The following is a 27,028-nucleotide window of genomic DNA, read 5'->3' on the forward strand; positions in this document are numbered from 1 at the left end:
AGTTCGGTACGTTTCGGTCTGAAGGAATTAAGGTGGCTCAACTGATGGATAACTTATTTCACCCCCATCAGTCCACTACCCCACCCCCGCTCCCCTCATTTCTTTACCTTAATGTTTCACTTTGCGAACGCTGCCAAGGCCTGATCAGCGCGTTGGCCCCGGTTTGTACGAAGGTCTGGGAGGCATGTGCCGGACATCAGGCTTTTTTTTTTTTTCCAGCGGATGGAGTGTAGCCTATATGGAACGGTCTGCACGCTTTGAAACCTCCTTGAAACTGAGCTTCCAATGCAGCGAAGGTCTGCAGGGTTCAATTCCCAACCTCGCTCTTTTAAGTTATCCAAAGTTTGACTCAGTGGATAATCATGTCAAACTTAGCGTCTAGTAGGCTAGTCATCGGAGTCGGATGGGACAGTTAACCGATGTCCTGTGTTCAGCATGTACTTTCAGCACTGAAACTTGAAAGAACCCAAGGCACTGGAAAGGATTGTCCTCTGGCAAAACGGTCTGCAGACTGAAGAAATTCACTGTGATAAGTAGTAAGCCGCCTTCGGTCATGGCTGACCATGGATAGAGTGTATCCGACCTAATGTCTAATTGGGCTGTCTGCTTGGACCAAGCAGCGTCGCCTGTGACTGTAGAGACCGATCCGAGAGAGACAGTCTCTGTCACAGCGATCACATGTGTAAGCTGATGCTGGTCTGTCGGCTGCCGTCCCTTTTCTGCGAGCTCGCTTTTCTGCTGCAGCAGCTGACAGTTTGTCCTCACCAATCCGTAGCTGATTCTTGAGAGTGCTTCTCCATCTGTTGCGGTCATCTGTAAGGTCCTCCCAGGACACACACACACACACACACACACACACACACACACACACACACACACACACACACACACACACACACACACACACAACTGAGATACAAGTACTTATGTCAGTCTCTGCTTTAAAGTCATCACAGGCCAGGTTCTTTCAGCTTCCTAATTTTCAAGTACACTCAGGACTCAGTGTTGATCTCATGTGCCTTCATGTCACGTTTGCAAACGTCCTTGTATCTCAGCTGTGGGTGGCCGATGCTTCTCTGCCCCGTGGTGAGCTCTCCATAAAGGATGTCTTTTAGGATACGACCATCTTCCATGCGGCGAACGTGGCCCAGCCAGCGCAGTCAACACTGTCTCAGCATGGTGTACATGGTCGGGAGGCCAGCGTGAGTCAGGACTTCGGTGTTTGTCACCTTGTGGCACGCAAACAACATGGCTAACAAGTTTTTACTTTCTCAGCAGCCGGCCACGGAACTCTCCCCAAACCTTGCTCTCCGACACAGTCCGCCCAGTGTCTTCAGTTCATGTCAGGCCTGAAAACATATCTCTGTACCCATTACTATGATTAAACATCTCCTCTGCCAGTGTCCGTGTGGGCCCGGGATCGGTCTCCCACAATAAACTGAGGTTCTAGCACACGCTTGGCGCACTGGAAAAGAACCCATGGCAACAAACGGGTGTTGATCTCTTAAAAAAAAAAAAAAAAAAAAAAATCTGGGAAGCAATCCACTCTGATAGGTACAAACATGTACATGCATGCGCTCAAGACTTGCCTAAACGCGTTGGGTTTTGCTACATGCCCAGCAGATATGGAGTATCGTATCTGGATTTGTCCGAACTCAGTAACACTTCCCTGGGAAGCTGAAAATGATCATCTGACACCTCCATGAAACTGAAACTGAAACTGAAACTGAATTCTGCAACTGTGGACTCTGGTCTGTATATCGACCAACCAAAAACAGGTACCGGCACATCTGCGGTGTTGTTGACAAGATGGCGTTGATTAGACAAGCGAGGTTAAGTTTGAGCACGTTTCTAGGCGGCGTTGCTGCGTGTGTTATTCCGGTCCTGTTCAGGATAAGCCAGACAACCCACAACTTATGGAACGACTTTGCTATTATTATTTTCCTGCTGTATTGTCTGATCTACAATGGCGTGCTGGTTCTTGTTTATTTGCAAGAAAGAGACATGTACCAGGTTTGTTCGTGGCGTGCTTCCAATAAATTCACGAACTGCCCTGGTCCAGTATTAACCAAATTGTCACTTGTTCATTAACAAAGAACCCATTGACCATATACCTGTGTATAACATGGTGCACGTCAATTGTGACAACAACCAAGCTAAGAGATGAGCAAAGCTTGGAGCTAAAAGCTCTTTAATTTAAATGCAATTGAACTTACTCATTGTTTATCATCATCTGAAATGTGTAATATTGTTGAAAGAAATATGCAAAATACCTTTAGGTCTTTAGAAGTTAACGCTCCTGCTCTATGGATGCGAGACATGGTGGACAACACAGACGATGCAGCAGAAGATTCAGACATTCTTCAACACCTGTCTGAGGCGCATCTACAAGATCCGATGGCAGGAGAAGATCCGAAACGAAGATCTGTGGGAGCGAGCGGGACAGGTACCAGTGGCCAAGCAGATACTACGGAGAAAGTGGGGCTGGATCGGACACACCCTCAGGAAGCCAGTGTCCAGCATCACACACCAAGCCCTGACCTGGAACCCGCAGGGAAAGAGGAAGAGAGGCTGGCCTCGCAACAGCTGGAGGCGAGATACCGACGCAGAGCTGAAGCAGCAAGGGACCAGTTGGACTGGAATGGCCAGGACAGCCCAGAACAGAGTGCGATGGCGAGGGGTCGTCGATGGCCTATGCTCCTTCAGGAGCAATGGGCAAAATGAATGAATGAATGAACTTCTGCCTTATTAAATGCCAAAAGAACTGGCAGGGCTGTTAAGAGCATGGCATTTAGGTTATTACTAAATGCCCCATACACAAAATATTGTGAAAATATTGAATGTATTTGCAAGGGACGTTTAACTGTAGAGCACGTTTTAACCTGCTGTTTAGTAATGAAACCTTTTTTTGTCTCCAGAAATTACGGAACGCGTATTACCACTACCAGTTTCAAATGTTAACATTTTTTGGGAAAAGTTATATATTTCAAACTTTTTTAATTTTTTTTTTATATTAAAGTTAGCTATGTGTTAAATAGTCCAGTTGGTTGTTTATTGTATGTCCCCACATGAACTTCTTTTCAAATAATAATCTACAGAAGTAGTGCATTCAATATTTGATTATTGATAATTTTTTTGTCCTAATCCCGCTTCCCCCATCCCGCCTCTCACACACACCCTTCCAATATTATATTTTTTCTTTCTCCAATCACTGACACTCAACCTCTCCATTTTAGATTTTGTACTCTATCTTTTCCACATTCTGTTCTCTCTCTGTGTCTGTCTGTCTCAGTGTCTGTCTCTCTCTTCCTTTCTTAGTCCCCTCCCCCTTAACCCCACCCCACCACCACACCCATCCCCTCCACCTCAGCCACCCCCCTTTTCATTTGAATATACAGAAATGTCGATTAATAATAACAATCATTATGATAGAAATGATAATAATCCAAATGATAATAATAATATCATTTATTTTCAGTCTTCTTCTTCTTCTTCTTCTGCGTTCAATGTTTTGGCTGCGTCAGACGGTCACCCCTGTCGCCACGATGTAACCCACGGTCTTCTCCAGGTCGTGGCGGTCTCCCCAAAGCTGCGCCTGTAGCTCTGTGCCCCCTGGCCAGGTTTGACGCCGTAGAGCTTCATGGGTTGGGCAGTGTTGGAGGATGTGTTCAGGGGTCTGGGGTCCAGTGCCACATGGACACTCATCAGTGTGGGCGATCTTCATACGGTGAAGGTGACTCAGTAGTCGGCAGTGGCCAGTTCTCAGTCTGAAGAGGACTGTCTGCTGGTGTCTCTGGAGCTGGTGGATTGGATCGACACCACTGTTTGCACCCAGCCTTCTCTTCCACTGGTTCTGGTAACGGTTGTGGATGATGGTCCTGGCCTCTCTGTAGGTCACGGGGTGGCTGAACTGCTTCATTTTGCTGCCTGCCTTGGAGAGAGCATCGGCCTTTTCGTTCCCCGTGACCCCACAGTGAGAAGGAACCCACTGAACAGTGACAGTCGACCGTTTTGAAAGGTCATGAAGGGCTGCTTTGATGTTTGTCAGCTGCTGTTCGTTTCTGGTTGACTGGAGTCCCTGCAGGAGAGATCTGCAGTCAGTGAAGAAGGCTATCTTTGGTGGTGGGTTGACTGACGTCCTGAGGCCTTGTGCAGCATGGAGTAGTGCTGCTGTCTCCGCTCTGTAGTTCGAGGAGATTCTTCCTGTGGGGAAGGCTCCAGGGGTCAGTCTTCCATCTGTGTGCCTGATGAAGATGCCTGCTCCTCCATTCTTCACCGCTCCCTCCGAGGATCCGTCTGTGAAGACGTGCGTTCATTCGCTGGGGTTGTACCGAGTCTCAATCATCTCCAATGTCAGAGCTTTCAGCAGGGGAGGGGCTTGGCAGTCCTTTTGGTCGATGCCAGGGACTTTTGTGATGATTGAGACTCCTTCCAGTTGGTCGGCCGGTTCCTCGAAGTCGGGGAGTGTTTCCATCTCGGCAGGGGACGAGGGCAGCAGGTCTTCATGTTGGCGGTGCAGGGCCTTGGAGAGGTGGTTGAAGCTGGTCCGCTTCAGTCTGTTCTTTGTTGGGTGCTTCAGTTTTTCGTGCATTGGGTGAGTTGGCATGCGCAGGAGCTTCTCGCTGTGGATGAAGACTTTTTCCTCTCGTCTATCTTCGAGTGGGTGGAGGCCTGTGTGTTTCTCCATCGCCTGAACTGGAGTCGTCTTTATCCCGCCAGTGATCAGCTGTAGGCCTGCGTTCTGAACTTTGCTCAGGCGGCTTGTGTTGGTTGCTGATGCCGTGGCCCAGGCAGTGCTGCCATACTCCAGGGTTGGCCTGACAGTTCCAGTGTACACCCTCTGCAGTATGCTGCTGTTGGCACCCCAAGAGGTCCCGGCGAGTTTTTTCAGGATGGCCAGTTTTCTGGTTGCTCGTCTCTCGATGTCCTTGAGATGGGGGTTCCATGTCGATCGCTTGTCGAGCTTCACACCCAGGTACATTGGCGTGTCATCCTGTTTCAACTGCTTTCCATTCAGTTTGAGGTGGGAGGTTTCTGACATCGGTGACAGCGAGAAGATTGCTGAGACTGTCTTGGTGGTGTTGATGTCTACTCCCCAGGCAGAGGCCCATGTTCCCACGTGGTTGAGTGCTTCCTGCATTCTGTGGCTGGCGGACGTGAGGTATTCCGCAGCACTCCAGGCAGCAAAGTCATCAGCGTGGAGGGCTCTGGAGACATGCTTGGAGATCTTCTCAGCGATGTCGTCGATGAAGATGAGGAAAAGTGTAGGGGAAATGACTCCTCCTTGCGGAACACCTTGCTGTAGAGTGACCCGATGGCTGGTTTTTCCGTCGAGTTTTACCCTTGCCCTGCGGTGTTGGAGGAAATCCTGGATCCAGCGGTACATCTTCCCTTCCACTTTCTTGTTGAGGAGCTTCAGGAGAAGTCCTGCCTTCCAGACCTTGTCGAAGGCCTTGGTTAGGTCCACGAAGACTGCAAGCACCTTCTTCTTTTCTTGAAAGGCAGTCTCTATCTCCTGTGCAAGGTACACCAGCTGGTCTTCGGTGCTGCGGTTTTTCCTGTAGGCTGATTGGGTATTGCTGAGCAGGTGGTTTTCTTCAAGGTGTTTCAGGAGTCGAGTGTTCACCATCCTTTCCATCACCTTGCCCAGACAACTCAGGAGGCTGATTGGTCGATAGCTGGACTTCTTAGTCTTATCCTTCTGCTTCTTTCTGATGGGGACGATGATGGCTTCTCTCCACTGGTCTGGAAGTTTCCCTGTGTCCCAGGACTGGTTGATGATCAAGAGGAGCTTCTGTCTGGCTACAGGTCCCAGGTTCTTGATCATGTCATTCGGGATGCCGTCTTTCCCAGGGGCTTTCTTTTTCTTCAGTTTCCTGATAGCTGCACTGAGTTCGGCCATGGAGAAGGCTGTCATCATGGACTGACTCGGGTTCTGCTGTTTCAGCTTCTCCTTGATCTCCCTCTGGACTTCCTGCACTCGGGCTTCAGGGAGTGTTGTGGTGCTGCCCTCTCTGTAAAAGTCTGCAAGGATGTTGGCTGCCTGCTTGCCCGCGTGGTGCTTGCCATTTTCCTCAATGACAGTTCTGCTGTGTCTGGTGCCCGTGTCTTCATTTAGAAGCTTGGTCAGGTTCCACAACTTGCCGGTGTCCTTCTCCATGTTGAGACTGCTGGTCTTCTCATTCCAGCTCCTCTGTATCTCTGTTCTCTTCTGCTGTTGGAAGGTTTCTTTGATGGTGTTGTATTCCCGGATGTTGTCAGGAGTGGGGCTCTGCTCCATGGTTTCTCTGGCGGAGTCTAGGTCTGCATGGAGCTGTTTCAGAGTGTCACTCCAGTAGGGCTTGTAGTTTCTGCGTTTCCCTCTTGGGATGGACTGCTTTGCTGCTCGCAGCAGTGCATCGCTGAAAAGGTTGACATTGTTGTTGAGGTTGTTGGAGGTACTGATGTCTTGGCAGAGGTTGTCTGCTTTTCCTTTGAAGAGAGTCCATTTAGCTCGTTTGAAGTTCCAGCTGGGTTCCATTCTGTGCTGGGTGCATCCTATGCTGGAAATGCTGAGGATGACTGGCAGATGGTCGCTTCCCCCTAGCTGTGTGTTGACTGTTCTGGAGGTGAGTCGCTGAACCTCTTCTGTGGCGATGGCCAGATCTGGTGTTGAGCAGGTCTTCCATGCTCTGGAGTAGCAGGTGGGTTTGTCCTCTGGATGGTTGATGAGGATGAGCTTGTTGTCCATCATCCAGTCCTCTACTTCCTCACCACGTGAGTCCATTTCCTCATAGCCCCAGCTTGGCGAGTGGCTGTTGAAGTCTCCAACCACAAGGTGTCTGGAAGCTTCAAGTCTCACTTTGTGTAGCGCTAGAGCTGAGCCTGGAGGGCTGTAGCAGTTGGTGATCAGTAGTTCTCCGCTGGGCAGTAGCAGCTTGACTGTGTGATGCTCTAGCTCCTCTTTTCCCGATCTGCTTGTTTCTACTGCAGGGATGGAGATTTTGATGAGGGTGAGGATTCCTCCCTTGTGTCTGTCCTCTCGATCTTGGCGGAAGGCTTCGTAGCCTCTAATAAAAAATCTTTGGGGATCTTTCAAATGGGTCTCCTGAATGCAGATGACATCAATGTTGTTATTTCGGAGAAACTCCTGGAGTTCTGGTTTCTTGTTTCTCAGCCCTTCTGCATTCCACTGAGCTACTGTGAGGTTGACAGGTGGTGAATTTGTCTGGTCAGTCGCTGTACTCTGCCTTCCCCTGACCTTCAGGTTGACAGAGGCACTGGTCGCCTTGGTGGGCCCCTTTGAGGCAGGAGGCCCGGCTCCGTCCCTCCCCGGTTGTCGCTGATAGGGACGACGCCATGATGACAAAGTGGTCTGACGCATAACCATAATCGTTGATGCGTGTGTGTCCTGAATTTTTAACCAGAAACCTGCGCCGTAGCTGACACACTCCGTCTTCGGCAGGCCGGATCAAGTTTTCTGTCAGGGGGCTTCTCCCTTCGCTCAGGTCTAAAGAGTCCTGCCCTGTGAGCACAGGGGGATGTGAGAGATTGGGGATCCCTCCCATAGATGGACTGCCTGTCAAGGTTAACGAGCTCCATCTACCCGGGGCTCATGGTCCAAAGATCTGCCCTGTGAGCACAGGGGGGGGGGGTTGTTTGCTGGGTATCCCACCCGTTGGTTTGAAATCAGAGTTTTCCTTCTCCTAGATGGACTGCCTGCCAAGGCTAATGAGCTCCATCTACCCTGACCAGTCTAGTCTGCGACCTCTCTTGAGTGAGTTGCCGAGAGCTAGTCTTGCTATTGCGCCGATCGTCCGCACCCGTGCCGCGTTCGCCATGACTAGGTCATGCCCATTCTGCCCCATGTCCCCGCAGGAACACCCACATTAACGTGGCGAGGAGGTGCGGCTACAGAGTTCACTCCCTTGCTAGGGACGCACTGAGGCACCCTAGAAGGGAGATCTTAGCAGAACTATTTTCAGTCTAATATCATCATATTAGATGAACAGACTATAAATAAATAAATAAACGAAGATGAGCATGTGTGACAAATTTCCTCAGTGTTGCTCGCTCACACATGTGTACATTTATGCACACACGCACACACACACTCCTGACAATATCCACAAATTTCCCCTCAAGCTGGAATGAGTAATGTTCACTTGAGTGGTGTTTGAAACGAGGTGTAGACATTCACTCTGTCAGTCACACAGAATGGAGGGGAAGAAGGTGCATTGCAGATCCCACCCCACACCCCACACCCCCGCTCCCCCATACCAGTTCTCCAAACACAGAGGCACGGAGTCATACCTCAGTCCATATATTGTTGTTGCCATGTTGGTCATCCCCTTTCATCAATTAATTTCTCATAAACTGCTGTCAGATTGAGTTTTTGTGTCCAATACAGACCAGTGCTGGTACTGAGGTAGTGGTAGTGACAGTTAGTACAAGTTGTTTTATGCTACATTGTCATTTACCATGTTCAGGACGGTCAGCATGGGAGTCATTTTTCAGACACACTTTTTCATACCTTTACTTTTTGAATTACACAAATGAACATGGTATGGTGATACATGTAATGATGTATGCATTTGTGTGCATTGTCTGTTTTGTGTAAAACTTCTAAAACCAAGAAGTAAGACAAAGAGAAGGCAAATCCTTATGCTTGTCATTGTGTAAATGTGTAGACTTATTGTCTGCTCTGCTGTTTTCTTTGCAGCTGTATTACAGAGGATACCAGCATTGTAATTTGTAGTGGTGATCATAGATGCTAATATATGACTTCTAGTGTCTATGAGTTGATGAAGGCTATAGCAGTATTGGCCCAGAGGTACAACTACGTGTAGTAGCTTGACCCAAAATCTGATGTAAAGCATTTTTATTTTAAGCATGCTGTTCCTTTTCTTCTCTTTTTTCTTTTTCTGTTTTGTTGTTGTTGTTGTTGTGTATATTTGTTTGTGTGTGCACATTTATATGTGTATGGATATGTATGGATGGAAACATTTTAATGTTGGCATTTTTGGAATTTATTTTTTTTTCTATTTTCATTGTTTTGCTTCTGTGCTAAGACACACACTTTGGTTAAGCAGTCGCAGGACCCTCGCCACAAACTTTTCAGTGTCAAAAATGAGTCGCCCCCCACCCATGCACCTGTACACAGGTCAGCTCCGGTGTTTCAACAATGTGACTGTGCGTGCAGATAGCGGTACGGGCAGGCAACCTCGGCGTGGCGTTCTCTGTGGGCGTGCTGGTCAGCATCTACGGTGGCACGTGGTCGGTGTTTGGCTGGTACTTCACGGCCCTGGCGTTTTTCCACTGGTCCGAGTACTTCACCACGGCTGCCACCAACACACGCTCCCTGACACTTGAGTCGTTCCTGCTGGACCACAGTCGGGAGTACCAGTTGGCTGCTCTGGCCAGCTGGACTGAGTTCACTCTGGAGTGGTTCCTCTTCCCAGGTAAATACAGAATGTTTGTCAGTGGTTCCTCTTCCCAGGTTAACTACAGAATAGTTTTCAGTGGTTCCTCTTCCCAGGTAAATACAGAATGTTTGTCAGTGGTTCCTCTTCCCAGGTAAATACAGAATGTTTGTCAGTGGTTCCTCTTCCCAGGTAAATACAGAATGTTTGTCAGTGGTTCCTCTTCCCAGGTAAATACAGAATGTTTGTCAGTGGTTCCTCTTCCCAGGTTAACTACAGAATAGTTTTCAGTGGTTCCTCTTCCCAGGTTAACTACAGAATAGTTTTCAGTGGTTCCTCTTCCCAGGTTAACTACAGAATAGTTTTCAGTGGTTCCTCTTCCCAGGTTAACTACAGAATAGTTGTCAGTAGTTCCTCTTCCCAGGTTAACTACAGAATAGTTTTCAGTGGTTCCTCTTCCCAGGTTAACTACAGAATAGTTTTCAGTGGTTCCTCTTCCCAGGTTAACTACAGAATAGTTGTCAGTAGTTCCTCTTCCCAGGTTAACTACAGAATAGTTGTCAGTGGCTCCTCTTCCTGGGTAAAGTACAGAATATTTGTAAGTGGTTCTTTTTCTCAGGTTAACTACAGAATAGTTTTCAATGGTTCCTCCGCCAGGGTATACAACAGAATAATTTTCAGTAGGTTCTTTTCCCAGGTAAACTGCAGAATAGTTGCCAGTGGGTCATTTTCCCAGGTAAACTGCAGATTAGTTGTCAGTGGGTCATTTTCCCAGGTAAACTGCAGATTAGTTGTCAGTGGGTCATTTTCCCAGGTAAACTGCAGATTAGTTGTCAGTGGGTCATTTTCCCAGGTAAACTGCAGAATAGTGTCAGTGGGTCATTTTCCCAGGTAAACTACAGAATAGTGTCAGTGGGTCATTTTCCCAGGTAAACTACAGAATAGTGTCAGTGGGTCATTTTCCAAGGTAAACTACAGAATAGTTGTCAGTGGGTCATTTTCCAAGGTAAACTACAGAATAGTGTCAGTGGGTCTTTTTCCAAGGTAAACTACAGAATAGTGTCAGTGGGTCATTTTCCAAGGTAAACTGCAGAATAGTGTCAGTGGGTCATTTTCCAAGGTAAACTACAGAATAGTGTCAGTGGGTCTTTTTCCAAGGTAAACTGCAGAATAGTGTCAGTGGGTCATTTTCCAAGGTAAACTGCAAATAATTGTCAGTTATTTATTTATTTATTTATTTATGTACGCTTATCTATTATTTATTCACCTTTTTTTTCTTTTTTTTTTTCTCAAGGCCTGACTAAGCGCGTTGGGTTACGCTGCTGGTCAGGCATCTGCTTGGCAGATGTGGTGTAGCGCATATGGATTTGTCCGAACGCAGTGACGCCTCCTTGAGCTACTGAAACTGAAACTGTCAGTGGGTTATTTTCAAGGTAAACTACAGAATAGTTGTCAGTGGGTCATTTTCCAAGGTAAACTACAGAATAGTGTCAGTGGATTATTTTCCAAGGTAAACTACAGAATAGTTGTCAGTGGGTCTTTTTCCCAGGTAAACAGCAGAATAATTGTCAGTGGGTTATTTTCCAAGGTAAACTACAGAATAGTTGTCAGTGGGTCATTTTCCAAGGTAAACTACAGAATAGTTGTCAGTGGGTCATTTTCCAAGGTAAACTACAGAATAGTGTCAGTGGCTCATTTTCCATGGTAAACTACAGAATAGTGTCAGTGGGTCATTTTCCAAGGTAAACTACAGAATAGTGTCAGTGGGTCATTTTCCAAGGTAAACTACAGAATAGTGTCAGTGGCTCATTTTCCATGGTAAACTACAGAATAGTGTCAGTGGGTCATTTTCCAAGGTAAACTACAGAATGGTGTCAGTGGTTTATTTTCCAAGGTGAACTACAGAATAGTTGTCAGTGGGTCATTTTCCAAGGTAAACTACAGAATAGTGTCAGTGGGTCTTTTTCCAAGGTAAACTACAGAATAGTGTCAGTGGTTTATTTTTCAAGGTAAACTACAGAATAGTGTCAGTGGTTTATTTTTCAAGGTAAACTACAGAATAGTTGTCAGTGGGTCCTTTTCCCAGGTAAACTGCAGAATAGTTATGTGGGTCATTTTCCAAGGTAAACTACAGAATAGTGTCAGTGGGTCATTTTCCAAGGTAAACTACAGAATAGTGTCAGTGGGTCTTTTTCCATGGTAAACTACATAATATTGTCAGTGGGTTATTTTCCAAGATAAACTGCTGAATATTTGTCAGTGGGTCCTCTTTCCAGGTAAGCAATAGGACTGTTTCCAGGTTGGAAACTGGTCTGTTCAGCTGTTGTGTTGATTTAAAAAAAACAAAACGGATGAGCGTGAACACACACACACACACACACAAACAACGCCCCCCCCCCCCCAACCCCCCTCCAAACCCAACTCTTTTTCACAGGTGTAGAACAGGGGAGAGTGGAAAACAAGTTTAAATAGTCCCCTCTTTTCCTCAGGTATGAAATAGATGAGAGTGGAAAACAAACTGAAAACAAACCCTTGGTTTTTGGACAGGTATGAAACAGGTGTGAGTGGATAACAAACAAAAACAGTCCCCTTTTCTTCAGGTATGAAACAGATGAGAGTGAAAAACAAAGATAAAATCTCCTTTTCCACAGGTATGAAACGGGTAAGAGTGGTAAACCAACAAACCAAAACAACATCCTGATTTTCCACACATATGAAACAGGTGAGAGTGGTAAACCAAAAACAGCCCTCTGATGTTCCCCAGGTATGAAACAGGTGAGAGTGGATAACAAACAAAAACAGTCCCCTTTTCTTCAGGTATGAAACAGATGAGAGATGGAAAACCAACAAAGCAAAAACAGCCCCTTGATTTTCCACAGGTATGAAACCGGTGAGAGTGGTAAACCAAAAACAGCCCCCTTTTCTTTAGGTAATATACAGGTGAGAGTGAAAAACAAAGACAAACAACCCCCTTTTCTTTAGGTAATATACAGGTGAGAGTGAAAAACAAAGACAAACAATCCCCTTTTCTTTAGGTAATATACAGGTGAGAGTGAAAAACAAAGACAAACAATCCCCTTTTCCTTAGGTAATATACAGGTGAGAGTGAAAAACAAAGACAAACAATCCCCCTTTTCTTTAGGTAATATACAGGTGAGAGTGAAAAACAAAGACAAACAATCCCCCTTTTCTTTAGGTAATATACAGGTGAGAGTGAAAAACAAAGACAAACAATCCCCCTTTTCTTTAGGTAATATACAGGTGAGAGTGAAAAACAAAGACAAACAATCCCCTTTTCCTTAGGTAATATACAGGTGAGAGTGAAGAACAAAGACAAACAATCCCCCTTTTCTTTAGGTAATATACAGGTGAGAGTGAAAAACAAAGACAAACAATCCCCCTTTTCTTTAGGTAATATACAGGTGAGAGTGAAAAACAAAGACAAACAATCCCCCTTTTCTTTAGGTAATATACAGGTGAGAGTGAAAAACAAAGACAAACAATCCCCCTTTTCTTTAGGTAATATACAGGTGAGAGTGAAAAACAAAGACAAACAGCCCCCTTTTCTTTAGGTAATATACAGGTGAGAGTGAAAAACAAAGACAAACAACCCCCTTTTCTTTAGGTAATATACAGGTGAGAGTGAAAAACAAAGACAAACAGCCCCCTTTTCTTTAGGTAATATACAGGTGAGTGTGAAAAACAAAGACAAACAGCCCCCTTTTCTTTAGGTAATATACAGGTGAGAGTGAAAAACAAAGACAAACAACCCCCTTTTCTTTAGGTAATATACAGGTGAGAGTGAAAAACAAAGACAAACAGTCCCCTTTTCTTTAGGTAATATACAGGTGAGAGTGAAAAACAAAGACAAACAGCCCCCTTTTCTTTAGGTAATATACAGGTGAGAGTGAAAAACAGACAAACAGCCCCCTTTTCTTTAGGTAATATACAGGTGAGAGTGAAAAACAGAGACCAACAGCCCCCTTTTCTTTAGGTAATATACAGGTGAGAGTGAAAAACAAAGACAAACAACCCCCTTTTCTTTAGGTAATATACAGGTGAGAGTGAAAAACAAAGACAAACAACCCCCTTTTCTTTAGGTAATATACAGGTGAGAGTGAAAAACAAAGACAAACAGCCCCCTTTTCTTTAGGTAATATACAGGTGAGAGTGAAAAACAGACAAACAGCCCCCTTTTCTTTAGGTAATATACAGGTGGGAGTGAAAAACAAAGACCAACAACCCCCTTTTCTTTAGGTAATATACAGGTGAGAGTGAAAAACAAAGACAAACAACCCCCTTTTCTTTAGGTAATATACAGGTGAGAGTGAAAAACAAAGACCAACAACCCCCTTTTCTTCAGGTAATATGCAGGTGAGAGTGAAAAACAGACAAACAACCCCCTTTTCTTTAGGTAATATACAGGTGAGAGTGAAAAACAAAGACCAACAACCCCCTTTTCTTTAGGTAATATACAGGTGAGAGTGAAAAACAAAGACAAACAATCCCCTTTTCTTTAGGCATGAAGCAGGTGAGAGTGAAAAACCAACAAACCAAAAACAACCCCCAGATTTCCCCCAGGTATGAAGCAGGTGAGAGTGATAAACCAAAGACAGTCCCCTGATTTTCCACAGGTATGAAACAGGTGAGAGTGATAAACCAAAGACAGTCCCCTGATTTTCCACAGGTATGAAACAGGTGAGAGAAAATAATCCTCTGATTTCCCCCAGGTATGAAGCAGGTGCGAGTGCTGAATGTGGTGGGCCTGGTCCTGACGGTGGGGGGGGAGGTGCTGCGCAAGGCCAGCATGTTCACTGCGGGTCGGAACTTCAACCACTATGTGCAGCACACCAAGCACCAGGACCACCAGCTGGTCACGCAGGGCATCTACAGCCTCTTCCGGCACCCCGCTTATGTTGGCTGGTTCTTCTGGTCCATAGGCACTCAGGTCAGATGGCCCGCTGTGCAGTTTTCGACTTTTTCTTCGGTTTTGTTGCTGTTGTTTTTTTGTCAGTCCTTTTAGTTCAAATTTTCTGTCATGACAGATGTTATTTTCTACTTCATTTTTTTTCCAGTCCATTTTCTTCTTCTTCTTCTTCTGCTTTCGTGGGCTGCAACTCCCACGTACACGAGTGGGCTTTTACGTGCATGACCGTTTTTACCCCGCCATGTCGGCAGCCATGCTCCGTTTTCGGGGGTGTGCATGCTGGGTATGTTTTTGTTTCCATAACCCACCGAACGCTGACATGGATTACAGGATCTTTAACGTGCGTATTTGATCTTCTGCATGCGTTTTACACATGAAGGGGGTTCAGGCACTAGCAGGTCTGCACATATGTTGACCTGGGAGATCGTAAAAATCTCCACCCTTTACCCACCAGGCGCCTTCACCGTGATTCGAACCCGGGACCCTCAGATTGAAAGTCCAACGCTTTAACCACTTGGCTATTGTGCCCGTCGTCCATTTTGTTCAAATTTTATGTCATGAGGAATGCTATTTTCTACTTTCACTTTTTTTTTCTTTTATATATCATGACAGATGTGTGATTTACTTACTATCCATTATGCCAGCTGGCTTGACGTAGGGCAGCAAAAAAGAACCGCCACTGCTGTCTGTTTTGGGCCAGTGTGTGTTTGGTGCCCCAGGTGTGTTTCAGTGCTATGACTGGTGTACAAACATTCATTTATGACAGTAGATCAAGTAGAATAAACATGAAAGAATTTTCTTTTGAAAAAAAACGAAAACCAGACTGTAGTTGGACAATATTTGAAGGGAAAAAATGCTGGCAAGGGAATATGGTGCTTTTTTTTTTAGTTGGATTTTAAAATTTTATTATTAAAACAAATATTAACGACTTACACAAAGTGAGTAGGCCTGATGGATTGGTAGGCTACCGTCTGCAGATCGATGTGCAAGGTGATTGTAAATGATCTTAGATAATAGTAATATTTACAGACAGGCGCAATAGCCAAGTGGTTAAAGCGTTGGACTTTCAATCTGAGGGTCCCGGGTTCGAATCACGGTGACGGCGCCTGGTGGGTAAAGGGTGAAGATTTTTACGATCTCCCAGGTCAACATATGTGCAGACCTGCTAGTTCCTAACCCCCTTCGTGTGTAAACGCATGCAGAAGATCAAATATGTATGTTAAAGATCCTGTAATCCATGTCAGCGTTCGGTGGGTTATGGAAACAAAAACATACCCAGCATGCACACTCCTGAAAATGGAGCATGGCTGCCTACATGGCAGGGTAAAAACGGTCATGCACGTAAAAGCCCACTCGTGTGCAGCCCACGAAAGCAGAAGAAGAAGAAGTAATATTTCCTAATCACAATCACAAAACTATCAAGACCACACACATTTTGATCCACAATGTGTGCTGTTGTCAAAGTGCCTGATCCCCTCTCCTCCTCCTCCACTCCCTTCCTCCTCCACTCCCTTCCTCTAGTGTGCCTCTGTTGTCCTCGCTGGACCGTACCCTGCTGCCCGCCTGCTGCACACACACTGGTTCAGCATTTTGCAGGTTCTTGCAATGCCACTATCTGTATCCAACTCGCAACAATCTGTCTGCAAAAAAATCTGGGTCGTTGATTGATTGATTGATTGATTGATATGGATACTTATATAGCGCGTATCCTCGGTCGGAGACCAAGCTCTAAGTGCTTTACAAACACGGAGTCATTTACACAACAGGCTGCCTACCTGGGTAGAGCCAACTGATGGCTGCCATTGGGCGCTCATCATTCGTTTCCTGTGTCATTCAATCAGATTTCAGGCACGCACACCTACACACTCAGACAAACATGTAACATTTAACATTTTATGTGTATGACCGTTTTGTTTATTTACCCCACTATGTAGGCTGCCATACTCCGTTTTCGGGGTTTGTGCATGCTGGGTATGTTCTTGTTTCCATAGCCCACTGAACGCTGACATGGATTACAGGATCTTTAACATGCGTATTTGATCTTCTGTGTTAATAATGAAAACTGCTTCGCCGTCTTCGCCGAATTTTTTTGTCAAATTAAGCAGTCTTCGCCGAAAAAAAAAATCTTCGCCGAAAAAAAAATCGCATTTTTTATTTTATTATTATTTAAAAAATAATAAAAAACAAACCCGATCCACATTAGCTTTGCGCCTTTTGCACTTCCGCCGTTGTCAAATCCAAGATGGCGTCGTTCGACGACAACGTGGATCAAACAAAATTCAAAACAAAAAGAAAAAAGTATGTGAGTAATTGGAGGAGCGAGTGGCTGCAAAAAGTTGTTTGTGAGCGAAGAGTTGGCGATGTCATTCGGAAAAGAGAGAAGGATCAAGAGTTCGAAGTGTTTTGTGAACCATGCCAAAAAGTGATAGGCTTCAAGTTGCGTGGATTCGTCGCCATCAAAGACCACATCATGCGATCAGCTCATCAACAAAATGTCGCGGCTTTGAAGGGAAACTCAACCCTTGACGGTAAGTTTGTCAGGTGATCCCTGTTTCTAAGATTCGCTTGTCGATTTGTAATCCAAATTATTTAAAATGTGTATATTTATTTACTGTTTGGTGAATGGCTTTGTGTGGATGGTGACTCACTGAATGAATGCGCATTGACTGATTGAGTTGTGTTGCAAGGATTTTTATTATTATTATTATTATTATTATTATATAATATTAATATATAATATATATTAATACATAATATTATTGTTATTAATTATTATTATTTATTTATTATTGTTATTGTTTTTTTTGTTTGTTTTTTTGTTCTTGTTTCTGGAACAGAATACTATAATTACTAGTTCAAGAGGATTTGGTTTAAATATTTTAAAAATGTATGACACTTAAAACACATGATTCAATGATTCATACACAAACATTAACCTATACATTCACACACACACACACGCACGCACGCACGCACGCACGCACGCATGCACGCACGCACGCACATATTATATCATCACATACACTGTTAATGTAAGTGTTGAATTTAATGAAGGCTTGGTAAATTTTTTTTTAATTTTTTTTTTTACAGGAAGCTCTGTTGACGAAAAACAGAGTTCCTATGCTGCTCCACCACCATCCCTTCCACACCATGAGCCTACAGCCTCCACAAGCATACCATTTGGCAAGGATTCTGCTCCATCTCCATCTCGTTCACAAGTGCTGTCAGGGTTGGAGTCAAAGAACAGAAAACGCAAAATCTCTGTGCCTTCTGCTGACATTCGGGCTTTTTTCACAAAGCCAAAGGCAGCCAAACTGGATTAGTTGTCATAGTTATTTCCTGTGGCCTGCTTTGTGTATACTATATATCCCAACCTTTTTTTTTTTTTTTAACTACAATTACAAATGATTGTACCTGTGTTACATGTGTGTTTATAGTTTTTAAGACTTTGTGGTTCACCATCCTGGCAAAGACTAGCAACACATGCTACTGCTCCCTCCTCTTACTAAATAGATAGACACAGAAGATTTTTTGTGTGGCATAACCTCATGCGTGTTTTCAAATGGTGAACTGTGTGACGACTTCTTCCAAAATCATGGCACAACAAAACATTTGATACAAACTATAAAGTATGCACAAAGTTTGCACAGTATGAGACTGACCTGTACAAAGAATGTACATACTATGAATTTAATCAAAAGACTTCAATGTAGCATCAAAATAGTTGAAAAGAAATTAGAGTTTTCAGAGAGCAGGACAAATCTGAGTGCATTCTTCGGCAACTATGCCTATGTGTGTGAAGGTGCATCAGAGTGAACTGTGGATACTGCTGGTTTATTGTTTTAAGGAAGACTGACTTCATCAGTAAGCTGGTGTTTTACATGTGATGTTGGCGGAAGGTTAAACTAACAGGAAGAAGGTTGCTGCAGCATAGATGCAAGGTAAATTGCCTTTGTCCTTTACATTTTTAATTTGTTAATGTGTATGATGCTGGTTGAAATAAGCATGGGTCATTACCTTATATGTTCAATCATTTGTATTTGATTTATGGTATTATATACTACTACATATTTACACCTTATTTTAGGACCCTAGTTCTTAAAATTTAAGCAGCTTTTGAGCATTTGATCGGAAAAATCACCATTTACCCACCAGGCGCCACCGAGATTAGAACCCGGGACCCTCAGATTGAAAGTCCAACGCTCAGGCACCACTCGGCTATTGTCATCACTTTATCTGTTTTCCTCGCAACTACAGTCAGTGACTTATTCTTGGTATTACATTCAGTCTCATTCTTACCAGAGACACAACTTAGAATCCAAAATAAACTACTTGATTATGTAATTTAGTAATTACGTAACACAGCTGTTTCATTGTGTAGTTTCGTGATGAAAAACGTGTATGAGAGGTTTCCTGCTGTGACTGGTTTCATTGTGTAGTTTTGTGATGAAAAACGTGTATGAGAGGTTTCCTGCTGTGACTGGTTTCATTGTGTAGTTTTGTGGTGAAAAACGTGTATGAGAGGTTTCCTGCTGTGACTGGTTTCAGGTCATGCTTTGCAACCCGTGCTGTCTGATTGGCTACACCATTGTGTCGTGGCGCTTTTTCAACGAGCGGATTTACGAGGAAGAGATCTACCTGCTGAACTTTTTTGGTGAAGACTACGTGGACTACCAGCGTAGGGTCCCCACGGGCCTGCCCTTCATCAAGGGGTACCAGGGCATGTTGTGATGGAGAGACAGAGAGGCACACACGGGGAGAGAGACTGAAACATGTGATAGTCGCTTTTGTCCGTTTTCTTCCATGTCACTGCTCTTCAGCTGCAAGCTGGTGTCTGGTGTTTGTGTTTTGTTTGGTAAGGTTATGGTTATTTTAAACATATCATGCTGCAGCAGTTTGTTGAGTTGTTTTTTTTTTGTGTGTGTGTTGTTGTTTTTTCTGAGATTCACTCACATTGAGTATGATAATGCCTAGTGTGTTGAATTTATTAATTTTTTTTTAAATTATGTGTGTGTCTGTGTCCAGAATGGTGATATTGATGATTAGAGATACTTGGAAATTCAGGAACAGCTGGTTTGGGGTTTTTTTTGTTTGTTTTTTTATTATGAAAAGTTTTTCTTGAATGCTGAAGCATTCACCATACATGTGTAGATAAAATGCTTGTGTGCAAATATACATGCAAATTGTAAGCATATGCGCGCATGCACACACACACACACACACAAACACACACTGTTCTTTTTCTTTTTTTTAAGATCGATGTATATTTTTTAAATGGATAGGCAGACATTGATAGATATGTAGTCGATAAATATGCAGTCAATAGATATATATAGGTATTACTTTGTCCATTTTTACTCAGTAAAATTTTGCACATGATAAAATTGTCACTGAACCCCAGTGAAAGCATGCCCACATCCCCCTTCCTCCACCCTCCTCCCAGCAAGACCCCTCCTCTCAGCGTTTTGTTTGTTTTTGTCCCACAGACCAATGGGTGCAATAGCCAAGTGGTTAAAACGTTGGACTGTCAATCTGAGGGTTCCGGGTTCGAATCACAGTGACGGCGCCTGGTGGGTGAAGGGTGGAGATTTTTACGATCTCCCAGGTCAACATATGTGCAGACCTGCTAGTGCCTGAACCCCCTTTGTGTGTATGCGCAAGCATAAGATCAAATACGCTCATTAAAGATCCTGTAATCCATGTCAGCATTCGGTGGGTTATGGAAACAAGAACATACCCAGCATGCACACCCCCGAAAGCGGAGTATGGCTGCCTACATGGCGGGGTAAAAACGGTCATACACGTAAAAGCCCACTCGTGTGCATATGAGTGAACGTGGGAGTTGCAGCCCACGAACGCAGAAGAAGAAGAAGAAGTCCCACAGACCATAATGCTGGTGGTGGCCTTAAGTTTAAACCGCAGGGTTCTTGTATGGTGTATGACAATGTAACTGCAAACACACACACACAAAAGGATCGTTTGTCAGAAAATGAATCTCACAAATGAACCAGTCGTAGAGACTTTGAAGACAAAACTGATTTGTTTATGTAAACCTCTCTTGGCTCATTTGTGGAGCAGTAGCGTAGTAGTAATGCTCCCAGCTAGAAAGCAAGAGCAGTAGCGTAGCAGTAATGCTCCCAGCTAGAAAGCAAGAGCAGTAGCGTAGCAGTAATGCTCCCAGCTAGAAAGCAAGAGCAGTAGCGTAGCAGTAATGCTCCCAGCTAGAAAGCAAGAGCAGTAGCGTAGCAGTAATGCTCCCAGCTAGAAAGCAAAGAGCAGTAGCGTAGAAGTAATGCTCCCAGCTAGAAAGCAAATGCTCCCAGCTAGAAAGCAAAGAGCAGTAGCGTAGCAGTAATGCTCCCAACTAGAAAGCAAAGAGCAGTAGCGTAGCAGTAATGCTCCCAACTAGAAAGCAAAGAGCAGTAGTGTAGCAGTAATGCTCCCAACTAGAAAGCAAAGAGCAGTAGCGTAGCAGTAATGCTCCCAACTAGAAAGCAAAGAGCAGTAGCGTAGCAGTAATGCTCCCAACTAGAAAGCAAAGAGCAGTAGCGTAGCAGTAATGCTCCCAACTAGAAAGCAAAGAGCAGTAGCGTAGCAGTAATGCTCCCAACTAGAAAGCAAAGAGCAGTAGCGTAGCAGTAATGCTCCCAACTAGAAAGCAAGAGCAGTAGCGTAGTAGTAATGCTCCCAGCTAGAAAGCAAGTGTCCACTGGTTGGAGACCAGCACCAAACTGGGAATCTTACTCCCCCTCCTCCCACCCTCTCACTGCGGGACCTTGTATGGTGGTTTGGGTACTACGTCTTTTGGATGAGATCATATACCAAGGTCCCTTGTGCAGCACGCACTTAGCGCGAGTAAAAGAACCCACAGCAACAAAGGGGTTGTCACTGTCAGAATTCTGTAGAAAAATCCACTTTGATAGTAGACTAAAAAGGAAGACAAAAAGGTTGTGCTGCACCGTGGTGATGCACTGTCTGCAGGAAGAGCAGCCTGAATTTCACACACACAAATCTGTGTGACAAAAAAGTAACACAATTTCAGGGCATCTTTTCTTCTTCTGTTTTTTCACCCTTTTTTTTTAAAGTTCAGACCAGAGTTAAACTGAGGAAATTCTGCAAAAAGGAAATGGCTTGATCGGGGGGTGTGTGTGTGGGGGGGGGGGGTCAGATGAAAGAGGGGCCAAGACAATGTTTTTTTGCCACCCCATCTTCTGCACCATTTCTGTGGCATTAACTCTCCCTCGGTTCATTCCAGTCACAGCACACCCAGGTCTGTATGCTGCAGTCCCAGCACCAGCAGTCCACAGGGAACTATGGTTATCAGGTCTCGAGGAGGCCACACACCAGAGGAGACCCTGCACTGCTGCTGACTCGCTTCAGTGGTGCTCAGAAGTGCCTGTTCTGGTTCAGCATAATGCAGGACCCTGCCTAGTAACTGAGCCCCATTCTGATGGCAGTAATCACTTAGCTGCAGAGCCAGACTGAATGAGCACCGCCTAAGACAACTCATTAGTGAATTCCTAATGGTTTCTATCTCTTGGTCTTCCTTCAGAGAAGGGAACACGGTATGATTGTGCTTGTTGAGTTTGCTTCTGCATCAAGCCATTTTCTTTCACAGTTATGTCCCTTCTTACTTTCACTCTTTGGTGTGAGCTGGCTGAAGGCTCTGAGGTGATGTGTGCATCAGTCTGGTGGTTAAAATGTTGGACTGAGGGTTAGGGTTCAAATCCTGGTCTCAGCACCTTGTGGGTTATGGGTGGAGATTTTTCTCATTTCCCAGGTCAACAGATGTGCAGACCTGCCAGTGCCTGAACTTCCTTCGTGTGTATATGCACGCAGAAGATGAAGTATGCATGTTAAAGAGCCAGTTATCCTTGCCGGCATTCAGTGGGTCGTAGAAACACGAACCATATCAAGGTGTGCCCCTCAGAAAACGGGGTATGGGTGGGTGGTAAAAATGGTCATGCAGCAAAAAGCCCTTCTACACATACAGGTGAATGTGGGAGTCGCAGCCCTCAAACACAAAACTTGGTGAAGAAGGAGGTGCGATAAGGCTGATTTCTGGTGAGAATGATTGGAACAGACTGTTAAGGAGATAACTTTGTGTGTGTGTGTGTGTGTTATATCCTTTGTAATTTGCAGAGTAAAGGAACAAATTTCTTGTCCTTAGAAAAATAATAACTTTATTTGGTACAGACATGTTTGGTTGTTGTTGTTTTTTTGTTGTTGTTTTTTTTCCCTTGCAATCTCCATCTTTTTTCTGTGGTCTTTACTGCTTGAAGTTCGATTGAAAAAAAAAAAAAAAATGCAGTGTTATATTTAAATGTTAATGAAAGGTGACAGAATTCTTGTACAGAATGTTTGCTGTTGATTTTATTTTCCTTTTTGGGGGGATGGGGAGGGTGGGGGGGGGGGGGAGTCGTTTGTTTTTGTCTATGTTTGTAGGTCTGTGTGCAGGAATAGGAGTGCTAACTTTGATACTTTGTTTTTTCCTTACACTCATACTACATCCTTTCACTGATCTGCAGCTGACATTAACATTGAAGACGTAAAGTTTTGAACAATGCAGAGATATGTTTGTTTTGGGTGGTTTTTTTGTTGTGGTTGTTTTTGGGGTTTTTTTTAACTTGTATCAGCTGACGTTTTACATAAAGTGGTTAAGAGTGGAGATTAAATGTCAAATGTATGTAGAACAATCCAGTTTGATTGTGAAACCGGCACAGTTGCAGACAGAAAACTAAAGGTTGCTCTGCACTGTGGTGACATGCACTCCTTGGGGAGAGCAACCCACGTTTCACTCTGACAAGTCTGTTGTGACAATAAATGAATAGACAAGTAAACAAATACAACTTAGTGACTGTTTACCGGTAACTGCACAAACGGAAGTGGCTACAGTAAATGAAATGTAGTATTGTTTGTTCTGAATTTTTTTGGTAATGGATGATAAACGGAAAACAAATGTTTGACCTGTTGACAGACTTGAAAATATTCTTCGGAGATTTATTTTATGTGTGCTGGTGCTTTGAATTTTATTCCAGTGACATTCCTGAGTTAACTGACATGAAAGTAATGTGGATGAAAAAACAGCAATGAGAGCAAAACAACAGTTCTGAAAATGGAGTTATTTATGTTCCTCTAACCGCACATATATGCCTGTGTCCCTGCTGATATTCATTCTTTAGCAATAATTGTTGAAAATATGTGCATGTGTCTGACTTCTAGAACTTTGAAAAAAAAAAAAAATTTTTTGATGTGGTCGTGAATAGCCTGCACAAGTAAAAGACAAAAGCAGAGTTTTTATTTTTGGTATGTGTGCACATGTATGCGTGTGTCTTTTCATGTTCTTCAGCATGTTTTAGGTAAGAAATGATATTGTTAAGCAGTATTAAGTTAGGTGCCATGTTTTTTTTTTAAAACAGATTTGATATCCTGTGTCCTGCTTTGTTTGGGGCCTTAGAGTGTGTGAGTCTGTGGCATTGGTTGTAGATGTTTAATGAGCAAGCTTGAAGGAAATGTGTTGCTGACTGGCTGCTCATTTTATTTCATGAAACAAAACATACTTCCAAATACTTATGGAGTCATGTTTTTTGTCTTTTTTTTTTTTTAAGAACAAACATTTTTAGTTATTTAGTTATATCAGAGTTATTAAACTTTACATGAAATCATGTTTTTAAGAACAACAACAAAAAAAACCCAAACCCCAAACAGAAACAACTGAACTATGAAACCATTCATAGAATCATGTACATGTTCTGGTTGAATGTAAAATTTTCTGGTTGAATGTAAAATTGTTGAATGTAAAATTTTTCTGGTTGAGTAAAATTATTTTCTGGATGAACGCAAGATTATTTTCTGCTTGAGTGTGAGATTATTTGTCTGCTTGAGTGTCAAATTTTCTGGTTGAAAATTTTCTGGTTGGGTTTAAGATTATTTCCTGGTTGAGTGTAAGATAATTTTCTGGTTGCGTGAAAGATTAATTTCTGTGAGGGAAGGTTGCAGGGAGTAGAACAGGAGCCTTGCTTCAGTGGATATTGCTGTGGAGGATGTAACAGAAAAAGCTTTTATTGTTGAAAATCTCATGATGGAAGGCGTCAACTATGAATGTGGTTTAGTGTTTTATTATCATCATCATCACATCTGAGTCTTAGAGTCATAGTTATGGTTGCTGGTATTATTGCCACCATTACTGCAACTATTATCACTGCTGCTACTACTGTCATACGTCATTGTTGTTGTCTTCATCATCATATAGGGTGCGAGATCAACAACAAAAGAGTGCTTGTGAAAATTGTTAATTTATCTTATTGAAGTCTTATATGTGTTAATTCTCTTTTAACGTGTTTAATTTTACGTGCCAGGTTTCTTTATACATAAGTTACTAGCACTTTTACCTTGCTTTGCCCGTTGATGACTAATGCATGAGACAATCAGCCAATGAAACTATGTATCTCAGCGTTGAACCTTGACCTCAGAGTAATGTATTTTGTTATTGGTTGAACTTCTCAAGGCTTCAGCCCTTACTGTGTGAGTGAATGGCATCAGAATGCAGACCTCCACCTGAGTTCTGTTGCATCAGTTCGCTGTGGGTCATCGGATGGTTAGTTAACACTGATTACTGTAATTTGTAGAGTCTTTATGGCTTCATCATCGGCTGGTTAGTTAAAGCTGATTACTGTAATTTGCTAAGTATGGACAGCTTCATCATCAGCTTAATAGTTGGCACCAATTTCTGTAATTTATATAGTTTTCACGACTTGCATCATTGGCTGAATAGTTAACACTAATTTCTGTAATTTGTAGTCTTCATGGCTTTACCATCACCCGAATAGTTAACACTAATTACTGTAATTTGTATAGTTTTCATGACTCCATCATTGGCTGAATATTTAACACTAATTACTTTAATTTATAGACTCTCCATGCTTCAAAGCTTTGATTAAAACCTAGCATGGGCACCATAGACTAGTGTGCAAAAGCTGAACAGGAGGCTGATTTGGAGAAAGTGAACAGAACTTGCCCTCTGTGAACAGAGACTCGGCCATTTGGCATTTCTATCTTAGATAAAATGTGCGGTTAGCTCCAAAGAGTGCCAAGGAACATGTATGTATGCATAGTGTGATCCGACTTTGTGAACACGTTCATGTCTACACAACTCATGGCGCTTTTCGCTGAAACCCTCAGGCCCAGTCTTGGATTTTAAAAATATGCAAGTGAAGGAGATGTGAGAGGAAGGGAGGGGTAGGGGGGTGGGTGGGGGCAAGACGTCTGTTTGCATTGTTTCATTTCTTCACGTACCTTCCCCATGACTGGGACCTGGTGTGCGTTCTTATGTTGTGTGTAGGAAACAACCCTGCTGAATGTCATGTCACACACTAACTGGAGATTGTAGACTTAAAGTGATGTGAAAGTGTTGCATTTTTTTCTTTTTATCTCTTCTTTTTCAGAGAATGGTATACCGTCTTAGTGGACAGAGTTGGACAGCAGCAGCATGTTGTAGGTGTAGTAGTTGTGTGTACAGCTGTGAGTGGTGACAGCACCAGTGTGGCTGACAACAGGAACACGCAGGGTCATCTCTTGTGTCTTTGTTACATCGCTGGTGGAAGCACTGTGTCCGAATTGGTTAGACATTAGACTTCTTTTTTTATTTTTTCTATTTTTTATTTTAAATAAACATTTTTTTTTATTCAAGTTTAACATTTAATGAATGCATACATACATGAGGAGGAAGGTGGCAGAATGGTTAAGACGCTCAGCTGCCAATACAGAGAGTCCGTGAGGGTATGGGTTCGATTCCCGCTCTCGCCCTTTCTCCTAAGTTTGACTGGAAAATCAAACTGAGCGTCTAGTCTTTAGGATGAGACGATAAACCGAGGTCCCGTGTGCAGCACGCACTTGGCGCACTGAAAAAGAACCCATGGCAACGAGAGTGTTGTCCTCTGGCGAAATTACGTAAAATGAAATCCCCTTTCATAGGTACACAAATATGTAAGCATGCACTCAAGGCCTGACTAAGCGCGTTGGGTTATGCTGCTGGTCAGGCATCTGCTCAACAGATGTGGTGTAGCGTGTATGGATTTGTCCGAACGCAGTGACGCCTCCTTGAGAAAGTGAAACTGAAACTGAAACTGCATACATACATACAGGCGGACATACAAAAATTGAATTTGTAATTATCAATAATATTACTTATTATACATTATTTAAACTATAAAGCAGGAAAACAACAACACAACATTGTTTTTATACAGAAAAAAAAACACAAATAAAGTCATATGCACTGCATAAAAAAAGTAAATAAATGAAAGGAAAATATTAAAAAAGAACAAACGTTACATTCGTGGTTGTCATTCCTCCTCCTCCTCGTTGCCTTCCATCATTTTTATCATTAGAATTCTGGTGCAGTAGTCACCAGTGATGAGGGTTGGAGGTCCCGTTGGGCATGGTTTTGTATCCCTCGGAAAGGCTCTTTACTCCAATTTTCCTCACTCCAGCCAGGTGCCTTCAGTTAGAGAAGGTTCAAACAGCAGGCTTCTGTCATACACACACACACACACACACATGCACACACACACGATGCACGCACACGCACACACACACACACACACACGATGCACGCACACACGCACTCGCACACACACACACACACACACACACATGCACGCACAGAGAATGAAGGTGTGCTCAAGTGGACCTGTAGACA

General features: G+C 43.6%; 1 protein-coding gene across 2 annotated transcripts; it reads left to right on the top strand.

The window, feature by feature from the left end:
• The first annotated feature begins 1,809 nt into the window (after window positions 1–1,809).
• LOC143287447 (protein-S-isoprenylcysteine O-methyltransferase-like) lies at window positions 1,810–26,947 on the top strand. 2 transcript variants are annotated; one of them, XM_076595439.1, is made up of 4 exons: window positions 1,810–2,013; window positions 9,182–9,440; window positions 14,132–14,349; window positions 25,773–26,947. In XM_076595439.1, exons 1-4 carry the CDS (start codon window positions 1,810–1,812, stop codon window positions 25,857–25,859), a joined length of 768 nt encoding a protein of 255 aa, XP_076451554.1. In that variant the 3' UTR covers window positions 25,860–26,947. The 2 variants fall into 2 exon arrangements, with proteins under 2 accessions (XP_076451554.1, XP_076451552.1); XM_076595437.1 differs by lacking the exon at window positions 25,773–26,947 and adding an exon at window positions 18,877–22,707.
• Window positions 26,948–27,028: the final 81 nt, after the last annotated feature.

The sequence above is a fragment of the Babylonia areolata genome, chromosome 11 (assembly GCF_041734735.1).
Source record: "Babylonia areolata isolate BAREFJ2019XMU chromosome 11, ASM4173473v1, whole genome shotgun sequence".
Classification (NCBI taxonomy): Eukaryota; Metazoa; Mollusca; class Gastropoda; order Neogastropoda; family Buccinidae; genus Babylonia; species Babylonia areolata.

Coding starts and splice junctions, on each gene's coding strand:
- LOC143287447 (XM_076595437.1), top strand. CDS start 1,810: ATGGCGTTGATTAGACAAGCGAGGTTAAGTTTGAGCACGTTTCTAGGC. Junction 2,014..9,181: donor AAGAAAGAGACATGTACCAG/GTTTGTTCGTGG, acceptor CTGTGCGTGCAG/ATAGCGGTACGGGCAGGCAA. Junction 14,350..18,876: donor TCTGGTCCATAGGCACTCAG/GTCAGATGGCCC, acceptor GACTGGTTTCAG/GTCATGCTTTGCAACCCGTG.